General features: G+C 69.7%; 1 protein-coding gene across 1 annotated transcript in view; it reads right to left on the bottom strand.

Annotated features, from left to right (window-relative positions):
* Positions 1 to 9,954, bottom strand: part of MNEG_9157 (hypothetical protein) — a gene marked incomplete at both ends in the record, with an annotated part of 10,924 nt that extends 970 nt beyond the window's left edge. Inside the window, 23 exons of the mRNA XM_014042371.1 lie at positions 86 to 174; positions 267 to 308; positions 508 to 604; positions 787 to 876; positions 1,091 to 1,212; positions 1,526 to 1,819; positions 2,040 to 2,182; positions 2,387 to 2,471; positions 2,684 to 2,800; positions 3,014 to 3,082; positions 3,383 to 3,457; positions 3,715 to 3,876; positions 4,100 to 4,237; positions 4,481 to 4,620; positions 4,823 to 4,892; positions 5,046 to 5,114; positions 5,261 to 5,340; positions 5,811 to 5,889; positions 6,027 to 6,120; positions 6,343 to 6,480; positions 6,632 to 7,167; positions 7,311 to 9,784; positions 9,924 to 9,954. Coding sequence (XP_013897825.1) covers positions 86 to 174; positions 267 to 308; positions 508 to 604; positions 787 to 876; positions 1,091 to 1,212; positions 1,526 to 1,819; positions 2,040 to 2,182; positions 2,387 to 2,471; positions 2,684 to 2,800; positions 3,014 to 3,082; positions 3,383 to 3,457; positions 3,715 to 3,876; positions 4,100 to 4,237; positions 4,481 to 4,620; positions 4,823 to 4,892; positions 5,046 to 5,114; positions 5,261 to 5,340; positions 5,811 to 5,889; positions 6,027 to 6,120; positions 6,343 to 6,480; positions 6,632 to 7,167; positions 7,311 to 9,784; positions 9,924 to 9,954 — 5,234 coding nt within the window. The remainder of the gene's footprint in view (positions 1 to 85; positions 175 to 266; positions 309 to 507; positions 605 to 786; positions 877 to 1,090; positions 1,213 to 1,525; positions 1,820 to 2,039; positions 2,183 to 2,386; positions 2,472 to 2,683; positions 2,801 to 3,013; positions 3,083 to 3,382; positions 3,458 to 3,714; positions 3,877 to 4,099; positions 4,238 to 4,480; positions 4,621 to 4,822; positions 4,893 to 5,045; positions 5,115 to 5,260; positions 5,341 to 5,810; positions 5,890 to 6,026; positions 6,121 to 6,342; positions 6,481 to 6,631; positions 7,168 to 7,310; positions 9,785 to 9,923) is intronic.
* Positions 9,955 to 10,872: the final 918 nt, after the last annotated feature.

Here is a 10,872-nt window from a genome sequence, read left to right as displayed (position 1 = left end):
CACACACACACACACACACACACACACACACACACACACACACACACACACACACACCCGTGCGTGCTTGCTCATGCAAACACACCTCCCCAGCAGCGCCTTGAGCTGCCCCTCCAGCTGCTCCACACGCGCGTCAGCCGCAGCCAGCTGGTCGGTCTTGACGGATATGGCCGCCTGGTAGCGTGCAACAGATGTTCGGGAATCAGGGCAGCAGGGCAGCAGGCGAGAGGACGATGCTGGTGGTTGAGCGCAACATGTGCACGCACGGCGCAGCCCTGCTGCTGCTCCTGCTGTTGCTGCTGCTGCTGCTGAAGGATGCATTGCCCTCGTGCTGCCCTTGATAGAATCTACGAAGACCTGATCAAGCAGGAACTTAGCCCTGAGTGGCGCAGGCAAGCGGGTGATGGCTTAGGGTCGCTTGACCCCCAACCCTACACCTCAAACCCATCAACACAACCCCGTTTTCTAGAAGCCGTGTGCCCCGCGTCTCGCGCGTGGCGGCCCCACCTGCACATCGTCTTGCCGCGCCGCGTGCGCGCGCAGGCGGGCGCACTCCTCCGCCAGGCGCCCGGCCTCCGCCTCGATCAGGCCCTGCTGATTCGCCCTGGACGGTTTGAGAAGGGTGGGTGCTGTGGGGGTCAAACTGCGTGTCCAGGAGACTTCCTGCCACGCGCACGGGCAGGCGTTGGCTGGGATGCACAAGCACGGCTCCCAGCATCCCCCAAGCGGCGTCGCAAGGGGGGGGGCGTGGTGGCCGCCGCAGGCCCCTGCTAGTCCTGCGCCGACCTGGTGTCCAGCTGCCGCCGCAGCTCCCGCCCCTCCTCCTGCGCGCGCGACAGCGCCGCCTGCTGCTGGAATATCTTGTCACTCTGGGCCCTGCGGTACGCGCGCCGCGGGTGACCGGCTGTCGGACAAACTCAGAGTGCACCTTGTGCATGCACGACCAGCCCCAGTGGACCGCTTGAAAGCGCTGCCGCCACCACCACCCGCTCTCATGACTGTTGGAATCTACCAGTTTCCTTGCGGCGGCGAACGAGTTTCAAGGCTTTGTGAAAGCAGGGTTGCGGCGCAGCCATGAGGGGAACCAGACCTGAGGGTTGCCTGCAGCCTGGCCGCGTCGTCCCCCTTGGCAGCCAGCCGCGCCTCGAGCTCAGCAAGCCGCTGCGCCGCCGCCGCCGCCTCGCGCAGCCGACGCGACAGTTCGGAGCCAACCTGTCGGGCCCGGTTGAAGCAGCGTCGGGAGGGGATTAGGATAAGGATTGTTACCAGATCCCGCGGTCGCCCGCACCCGGAGCCATCCAGGCTTATGGGATGTGGCTGTGTGGCATCAGGGAGGGGCTTTGCGGAGCTCGCGGGTGTCTGGGGAAGGGGGGCGGGCGGCCTAGCTGCTGCAAGCATGTCGCGCGCGCAGCAGGTCACGGGCAGCGGGGCGCGTGGGGCGGTAGTGCAGCCGGGTGAAACAGAGGCTGTTGCATCCGGAGGCGGAGCGGAGGCCGCGCGGCCGAGCCGAGCGCAAGGGGCCCACCACATCGATCAGCTCCTCTAGTAGAGCGACAGACCCGCCGCCGTCCGCCCTGCCCTGCGGCCCCGCGCCGCGCCGTTCGGGGCTGCCCAGCAGGAGCCCCGCAAACGGCGCCGGCAGGCCGCCGCCGAAAGGGGAGTCCGGCGCCGCGGCGTCGCTGCTGCTGATGCCGCCGCCGCCGCAGGCGCTGCTCTGCACCGCGGCGGGCGCCACCGACAGCAGCAGCTGCCGCAGCACGCTGCAGAGCCGCGAGACGGCGGCGTCGAGCGCCTCCAGGCGCCGCCGCTCGCTGAGCGCCTGCGGCGCGGGCGGGTGTTTGGGGGCGGCGCTCAAGGCTCACCCGAAGGAGCGTTGGGGGAGAATTCAGCACAAGGGTCGCAATTCAAGGGGCGCCAAATGATGCATGGACAACCTCTGTTCAGTATACATACATCATACACAAAACAAGGCGGCCACCATAAATCACGGTTCTTGAGCATGGGGGCCGCGACAGTAAGTGCCGGCTCGCCTGCGCGACCGCCGCTTCCAGCTGCTGGCGCAGCGCCTCGCCGCCGCGCCGCGCCGACGCGGCGTCCTCCCTGGCGGCGGCCGCCGCGTCCGCGTGCGCGTCGGCCCGGCCGCTCAGCTGCGCGGACGCCTCTGAGAGGCGCGCCGCCTCGGCTGCGGGCGGGGTGAGGCGGGCGCAATCGGAAGTACGTCAAAACAAGGGTGCGTGCGTTCGCCGCTGCACGCGGGTGTGAGATTGGATGTGAGAGTCGAGTCTGCGCTAGCAACCGAAGGGTCGTATTCCCGCCCGTTCTGGAATTGCATGCACTCTTTCATCGCGCAAGGGTTGGTAGCCACTGCGTGTTGCAGGTCACTCACCCTCAGCAAACTCAAGCTGCCGCTGCAGCGCCGCGCAGCGCCCGTTGGCGGCGTGCAGCTCCGCCTCTAGCGCCTGGATGCGCGCCTGCGCGGGAGAGCAAATTGCGCAGCACCCCAGCCTCTTCGCCTTTTTTTGACCGGTCCGTCCGCACCACAGGGAGGGTTGCAGACAGCTGCACGCAATGCAGCACGGCCGCATGGCGCTGCCCATCTTCACAGCAAGCGGTCTACTTTAATAGTGGGCCGTACCTACACAACTGTCTTTGTTCCGCGCCCGCCCATCGAGCGACGGCTCACCTCGCCGGCAGCAAGCCCGCTGTCCTTGGTGCGCACGGCGCTGGCGAGCGCGTCGGCCTGCGCCGCCGCAGCCTCGCGCTGCTGCATGAGGGCCGACTCTGCCGCGGCTGCGCGGGCCTGGTGGGGATGCACGTTCAGGGAAACCGGGGCGCGTCAGGCTGCTGCCAACATCGTGGCACACTGTGGACAAGCGGCGCACCCCACTCCTGGCTGCGCCCCACGACTTGCTTGGCCGAGCAGGGGCCGCTCAAGCCGCGACGTTTGACCAGGGTTTGACCGCAGCACTCGGCACTCTGCAGTTGACCCACAGGCGTGCGCCGGCCGCCGCACCTGCGCCTCAACCAGCTGCTGCGTCAGCCCCGCCGTCTCCCGCCGCAGGTGCTCCAGTTGCACGGACGCCTGCGATGACGTGACGCAGCGCGGGGCCAGGAGCCGCGACGGGGGGCGGCACTGGTGAGCACTTGCCAGGGTGTGCCGCGGCTCGGGCCCATCGGACAGGCAGCCGAAGGCACGCCGTGCGCCCGCGGCTCGGGCGCGTCGCGCCGCTCGGACGCCGCAGCGGGGCGGTGAAACACGCGAGCCTCTGCGTGGCGGAAGCGGTTTGTCCTTTCGATGCCTCCCGTGCGACCATTTGGGTTCAAGGTTTAGGGTTGACGGAAGTAAACCAGTTGGAGGGTGCACCAAGCAAGAACCCTGCACCTGCCCCAGCTGGAAGTTGAGCTCCTCAATTTTGAGGCCCTTCAGCCTCCCAGCCTCCTTCCACGCAGACGCGACCTGGTTGAACCAAGAGTTGACCAAGAGTCGACCAGGAATTTGACCAAGGTTATGTCGGAGACTTCAACACAGTGTGTGATCAAGAGTTTGCCCACAGGCGTGACCAGGACAGCAGGGGGGGGTATGCTTGGACGTGCCGTGTGATGAAGGCAAGATTCATTGAAAGAGTCAGCATCGGCCATACAGCACAAATACGAATTTGCGAGGAGAAGGGGGCGCCGCTGCCTGGCGGGGGGCGTCCTGCGGGGCGGTCCCACCTTGTCAATGCGGGAGTGGTGCCGGCCCTCCCCGCTCCTGACGCTGCTCTGCCGCGCGCTGCTGCGCCCACCGCTGCCGCTGCTGGCGCTGCCGGGGCGGCCGTCGTGCGGCGCCGCGGCCCCGCTGATGCTGCCCTGGTCGCCCTCACACAGTGCCTTGAGCTGCAGGGGGTTGTGATACGGGGGGCATAAATTACGGGTGCGTGCATGACATTGAAACGCATGATGACGTCAGCATGCACAAGAAACAACAAAAAGCATGCCACTCAAACAGCAGGCGTCGCTCACGGCCTGCTGCACCAAGGGCACGACAGAGAGGGCGAGGGCAGATAACGCGTGGGGGTGAAGAGGCTGCAGGGGTCGGGCGGCCGGTCAGCAGCCGCACCTGTTCGATGACCCGGTCCTTCGCCGCAGCCGCGTCCTGCAGCGCCGCGAGCTGCGCCTGCAGCACCGACGACGCGGCCGCGGCCTCGCGGAGGCGGCGCTCGCCGTCTGAGAGCTGCTGCGCCAGCTCGGCGTTGACCTGCGCGCGCGTTGACCACGCGCGGGGCGGCGCGGTGGGGAGCGCGGCGCGATGTAGTGGTGCAGCACCGAGGGTTGCAACGAAGCTTCACGGAAACCGATTGACCCATGCCCGGCGGGGCCGCGGCGCCCGCTCGACGCTGCTCGGTCCGACACTGAGCAGCTGTGCGTGTGCTGCAAAACGCGCGCCGTTCAGGGGCAGGTTTTGGGGTTGCCGCAAACGCAAACGCACGCGCACCCACACCTGCGCGAGCTCCGCCCGGCGCGCGTTTGCGGTGCGGACGTCTTCCTGCGCGCGGTCCAGCTCGGACTGCAGGGCGACCACCCTGGCCCAAAGCGCAGGCGCGTGCGGCACCGCCTCGCCGGCGCCCTCCTCGGCCGCTCCTGGGAGCAAGGGCGGCAGCAGGGGCGAGGGTGCTCGAATCAACAAGTGATGTATCGAACAACAGTTGGCGTAATGTTTATCCTCTGCAGCAACGCACGCCTAACGCCCGTACAAATGCACACACAAGGCAGCTCATGTTTGCTGGTGCTTTTCACGCTCCAGACAGCCGGCATCCCCTTGCATCCGCCGCCCCAAACCCACCGCCGGGCGACCGTCGCCAGTCAAGCCGCTGCTTCTCATCCTCTCGGCGGGCCTCTGCCGCAGCCTTGGCCTGCAGTCATGGGGTGCCTGCGCTCGATGCCCTGCGCATACGGCTGCATGCTGTGTATCTAATGCAGCAGCGCTCCTGCTGCATTGCGATTCACTGAGTGCAGCCGCAATCTGCCGCGCCGCGCGGCGCGAATGGTTATGCTGTGAACCCCACCTGCGCGCGTGCCTCATTAGCCAGCGTCATGGCTGCAGCAGCCTCCTCTTGAGCGGCCGCCAGGGCGCGCTGGTGAGAGGCAGCAGGAAAAGGAGACGTGAGGCGTTCATCAGAGGGCGCAGGCGGTGGGGATTTGGCAGCTGCATCATTGCTGCTGCCAGGAGCAGCGGAAGCCGAAGGTCAGGAGGTGGCAAGGCGGGAGGCGCGTCACCCACCCGATACGCGTCCACCTCTGCCCGCAGGTCCGCCGCCTCGATGGCTGACAGCATGGGTCCGTCCATGGGTAGCTCAGCTCCTGCGCGCGCACGGATGCCGGCATGCGGTAATTGTGTACAGCGTGTCGCGCCCCAGGACTGGTGCTGCGCGACGACGCGGCACGAGTAAGTTGGTGTCGGACTCTGCTCCGAGTTGCATGCGCGATGCATGTGTAGTCATAGACGTACGCGACCGTGCTACATATACAACCTACTGCGCGCGCCTGCAATTCTCAGCTTGAGCCAGATCGACGATCAGCGAACTTTGCGCAGTATATGTTCCATCAAAAGTTTGATCTACTTGTAATTTGCATCAGACCGGGTGATGCACGCTCGCCCTTTACCAAGTGATCGCGCGTGCAAGTATGGAACGCAGTCTGTCTGGAAATGAATCAAAGCCAAAGTTGTCGACTCTCAGCTCCAGATATCTCCTTGTACCGTACAGGCGGAGAATCAACTTCACCTGAGTGTCACCAGCACCGGTCAACACCCTGGTTGACCACAACCCCACCTGCTTTGACGCCATTGGTGCCGGCCTCGTGGTCGCTCTGACGGGACAAAGACCGCACCCGCGTCTCCAGCTGTCGCACCTGCAGCCATAGCGTAGGCAAGACCCGACAGCCCAACGCGTCAACGGTCTGCGGCAACCGATCTGGTTGAACCTTCGCCTTGCCTCGTCTTCTCCTCCCAGGCGACCCCGTCCTCAGACTCCCCACACCCCTCCCACCTCGATCGCGCGCTGCTCCACCTCCGCATCGCGCTGCACGAGGCGCGCCTTGAGCAGCCTGAGCTTCTGGTGGCCCGCCGTCACGCGGTTCACCCTGCACGCGGCACCAACGAACGGTCAGTGTGCTGGCCTGGCGCGCCGCGCGCTGCATCAGATCGCCCGGCAGCACAAGGTATGGCAGTGCGAAAAACCGCAAGCAGCTAGCAGCAGCGCCGCGACGATGATCCTCACCGCGAGCGCCTGTCTAGAGGTTGCAATGTGATAGGCGAGTGCGATCCTGAAACAACAGCACGAGCTCAGGCGCTATTGCGCTCACAGGTCAAGGTTTTCGGCCGCTAGGGCGGCCTCGATGCCGCTGGAGCTCTCTGTGCACGGCCGAGTGCCCGGCGCCGCAGTGACGGGCCCTTCTTGCACGGCTGGCTGATGCGGCCTGCTTTGGAGCGCCTTCTGCAGCCTGCAGACCCGAGCGCGGTGCACTCAGCAGCGTCAGGATCATGAGCGCTGATGTTGCAAGGCAACAGGCACTCAAAAGTGCATTGGCAGGGACCCACATAGTAGCAAATGGCGAGCCAAGACCTTGGCTTGGCAAAGACCAAAAAGCTCACCTGGCGTTCTCGGCCTGCAGCTGCTGCACCTGCAGAGTCAGCGTCCGCAGCTGTTGCTGGCTCCTCGCCAGCTTCCCTGCCAGCGCCGCTACCTCCTCCGCCGCGTCGCTCCGCCGCTTCGGGCCTGCGCTGCCCACAGCGGCGTGCTCAATGGGGACGGCCGCTGCTGCCGCTGGCGTTGTCACTGCTGCTGCTGCTGCTGCTGCTGCTGCTGCTGCTGCTGCTGTTGCTGCTCCCAATGCTGCGTCACCGGCCGGCTGTCTGGCGATCGCATTGCCGTCTGAAGGAGGAATCTGCTCGGCAGCTGCTGCTGCTGCGGCTGCTGCTGCTGCTGCTGCTGCTGCTACCGCCGCCTCCCCTCGCTCCAACTCGTCCCGCAGCCGTCCTGCCCGCTCCGCCGACGCGTCCGCCGCATGCTGCGCCATAAACCCCTCCTCCACGGCCGCCGCCAGCTGGGTTTGCAGCGCGGCGACGCGCGCGCGGAGGCCCTCGGCTTCGTGGGCGTGTGCCTGCAGCTCCACCTGCTTGTGCCGCTCCTGCGGGTGCACGCGCACGCGACTCAGGGGGTCGTTGACGAGCACATGTTGGAGGCGGCCACCCAGCAGGCCGCAGCAACAAGGCCAAGCAGAACATACAGGCAAGCCGTGCAGCGATATGTAGTTCATGATTCTCCCCGCACCCGGGCAACCGCCGCCTCGAGCTCCTGCACCCGAGCCAGCCACCGTGTCTCCGCCGCCGCGCCAGCCAGCGCCGCGGCCGCGCCCGCGTCCGACGCGCGCGAGAGCGCCGCCTCCAGCTCGGTCTGGGTGCCGGCCAGCTGTGCGTGCAGGTGAGCAGCGGCGGCTCGCAGGCCGGTCAGCTCTGCCTCTGCAGCTTCCAGCTGCCCCTCAGACCGCGCCAGCGCGGCCGCCGCGGCCGCGGCTGCCGCCGCCGCGTCCTTGTGCTGGCGCAGTGCGCCGCCCTGCCTGGGAGCAATCTGGTCGACGGGCGCGGCCGCGTCTGCGCACGCGTCTCGTAGCTCCCCGTGCTGCTGCTGCTGCTGCTGCTGCCACAGGCGAGCCTCGAGCTCGAGCTCCGCCGCCCTCTGCCGCGCCTCTGCCAGCTCAGCGCCAAAATGGCAGAGCTGCTCCTCCGCCTGGTCAGCGCGCCGCTCGGCCGCATCGAGCCGCGCCTGGCGCTCCGCGCCGAGCTCTGACGCAAGGTGCTGCTGCTGCGCCGCCAGGGCAGCCGCCGCGCCGCCCTCCAGCCTCGCGCGCTGCGGCTCCGACAGCCCCGCCTGCTGCTGATGATCGGACTCGCGCCGCTCCTGCTCGCGCCGCTGCAGCTCGCACACAGCACTCTCGCGCTCGCTGAGGCGGCGCAGTGCTTCTGCGCACTCCTCTCGCGCGGCCGCTGCCCGCGCCTCCGCGGCCTGCGCCCGCGCCTGCGCCTCGGAGGCGGCGCCGGCGGCGCCGCGCTGCGCTGCCTGGAGCTCGGACAGCAGCCGCGCATTCACCGCCCGCTCGGCTTCCACAGAGGCCGCCGCGGCGTCGCGCTCGCGGCGCGCGCGCTCGGCATCCTCCGCCGCCCGCCGCAGGCGCGCCTCCGCCTCCTCGCAGCGCGCCCCGAGCGCCGCGGCGGCCGCGCCCGCTTCCGCGCCCTCGCGGCGCGCGGCGGCGAGGCTGGCGTCCAGCTGGGCCGCCCTCTGCTCAGCGGCCGCTCTCCCCGCCGCCTCGTGCGTCAGGCGCTTGCCCGCCGTGGCAGCAGCATCGCTGGCGCCGCGATAAGCTCGCACCGCCGCGGCCGCCTGGCGAGCCAGCCCGTCGGCGCGAGCCCCCGCTTCCGCGGCGCAGACGGCGGCGTCGCGCAGCGCGCGCTCGCAACAAGCTGCCCGCCGCAGCAGGCCGTCCTGCTCGCCGCGCAGCGCCGCGGCCTCCGCCGCCGCTGCGGCGGCGCCCTTGGCGGCGGCGGCGAGCTCCCGCCGCAGCTCTCCCTCCATTTGCTGCGCCTCAAGCCGTGCCTCCTGCAGCCGAGCCTTTGCCTCTCCGAGCTCCCTGCTGTGGCCGGCCGCGTCCAGCTGCCGGCCCCGCAACTGCTGACTCAGCAGCGCCGCGCCCTCCTCCTCCAACGCCGCCTGCAGCGCCGCAAACCGCGCGTCCATCGCCGCCTTGTCGGCGCGCCACGCGGACTCGAGATCGCACAGCCCCTGCAGCTGCCCCTCGGCTTCCTCGGCGCGCGAAACCGCGACCGCCAGCTCATCCTCTGCGTCGCCCGCGCGCCGCAGCGCCGCGTCCAGCGCCGCGCCGGCTGCCCCGAGGCGTCGCGCGGCGTCGGCGGCGCGCGCGTCGGACGCCGCGGCGCGCTGGAGGGCCGACGACTCTCGCGCGTCCGCGTCCAGCAGCAGCTGCCGCGAAGCTGCCAGCGTGGCCTCGGCCGCTGCCGCGCGGCGCAGCAAGCCCTCCGCGTCGCCGCGCAGCGCGGCGCACTCGGAGCGCAGGTGAGCAGCCTCGGACCGCGCGTCGTGGAGGTTGGGGCCGCCTCCCTCCTCCCCCTGCTGCCGCTGCTGCTGCTGCTGCTGCTGCTGCTGCTGCCGCATCTGGTCCAGCTCTGCCATGGCATCGGCCAGGGCGGCCCGCAGTTCTCTGATGCGATGGGACTTGGGGTCATCCGGGTCAGAGCTGACGCCGCCGCCCCCGCTCGCAGCCGCATGCGCCACCATAACCCTGCCAGTCGCCCCGACGGCGACGCCGGCGGCGCCGCCGGCGCGCCCCGCCGCCGCCGCCGCTGCCGCCGCCGCGTCCGCCGCGGCGGACGCCTCGGTGAGCGCTGACGTCAACTGGCGTATCCGCTCCAACTTCGGGTCAGCCACTGCGCCTGCCCCGACGACCGAACCGCCTGGCTTCAGGCTCCTATCCCCGCTGCCGGCGAAAGCGGCCGCTGCGTCACCGAGCGCCGCCGCAAGCGCGGCGCGCAGCTCGCAGATCCTCCTGTCCTTGGCTTCCAAGGCCGCCGCCGCCGCCGCAGCAGCAGCGCCGCTGTCCGCGTCCTCAATTGCCTGGCCGCCTGGGCGCGCGCCCTCCGGCGCAGCTCCCTCGGCCCGATCCGGGGCCGCGCCGGCGCCCGCGTGCTCGTCCGCCTTGCCCGTTATCAGCGCACGCACGCGCGCCGCGGCCTCTGCGGCGGCGAGCTGGGCGCGCAGCGCCTCGGAGACCGCGGCTTGGTGCTGCAGGGCTCGCGCGGTGGCGGAAGCTTCCCGCTGGGCGGACCCAAGCTCGGCCTGGGCAGCTGCCAAGTCCGCTTCCAGCTGCTGCACCTGCGGCGCGGGGCGCGTGCGCGCCAGACATCACATCGGTAAACACCCAAGTGCCCAAGCACCCAGGCGCACGAGCGAGTGCGGTTCGGCACAAGTCAGCAGTGCCGACGAGGCGGTGGGGCCCACGCCGTTTGGCGTGACGGTGTCACAAATGGGCGCCTTCCCCCCGCTCCCCAGCACCACAGTCACGGCTTCGCCAGACCCCTGCCGTGCGGCGTACGGGCCCTAAGGAGGCCGCACGCCCAGGGGGCACGGGCATGGGCAGTGCCAACCATCGCGCCACACCCGCTGGCCCAGCGCCCGGCCCTCTTCCAGCAGCCGAGAGCTAGTCTCGCGCCCGGCCCTCAGCGCCGCCTCGGCGTCCTGCAGCTGCGCCAGGAGGCCGCCGCCGGACGCCTGCTGCTGGGAGCACCTGTTGAGTGTGATTTAAAGCGCACGCATTCACGTCAAGACAGGTAGAGACAGGGCTGGTGGCTCGTGCCGGGCGCGAGAGAGGAGTAGACCAGCAAAAAATTGTGCGAGGCCGCAGCCAAGTGGTGCCGCCAAATTGCAGTTGCGGAGGCGCACCTGCCCCGCAGCTGCTCTGCCTCCTTGGCGCTCCCCTCCGCCGCGCGCCGCGCCGCCGCCAGCTGCTGCTCCGCCCTCTCTGCCCGCACTGCGAGCGCCGCCGCTCGCTCCTGCAGCCGGCGCCGCTCCGCGCCCAGCGAGGCGCAGCGCTCCTCAAGCTTCGGGACCAAGCCCTCTGCCCGCGCCAGCTTGCGGCCGTCGTCTAATAGCTGCGCCTCGAGGGCGCCCGCCTTTGCTAAGAGGTCCTCCCGCTCTTGCTGCGCCCGGCCGAGCCGCGCCGCCGCCTGCTGCAGCCGCGCCGACGCCGCGTGCAGCTCGGCGCCGCGCGCCGCGAGCGCGGCGCGGAGCGGGGCCAGCGCGCGGCGCAGGCGCTGGCGCGCGG

This window comes from Monoraphidium neglectum (assembly GCF_000611645.1).
Source record: "Monoraphidium neglectum strain SAG 48.87 unplaced genomic scaffold scaffold01838, whole genome shotgun sequence".
In the NCBI taxonomy this organism is placed as follows: Eukaryota; Viridiplantae; Chlorophyta; class Chlorophyceae; order Sphaeropleales; family Selenastraceae; genus Monoraphidium; species Monoraphidium neglectum.
The sequence above is the reverse complement of the archived record's forward strand: the minus strand, read 5'-3'. Positions and strand labels throughout refer to the sequence as shown.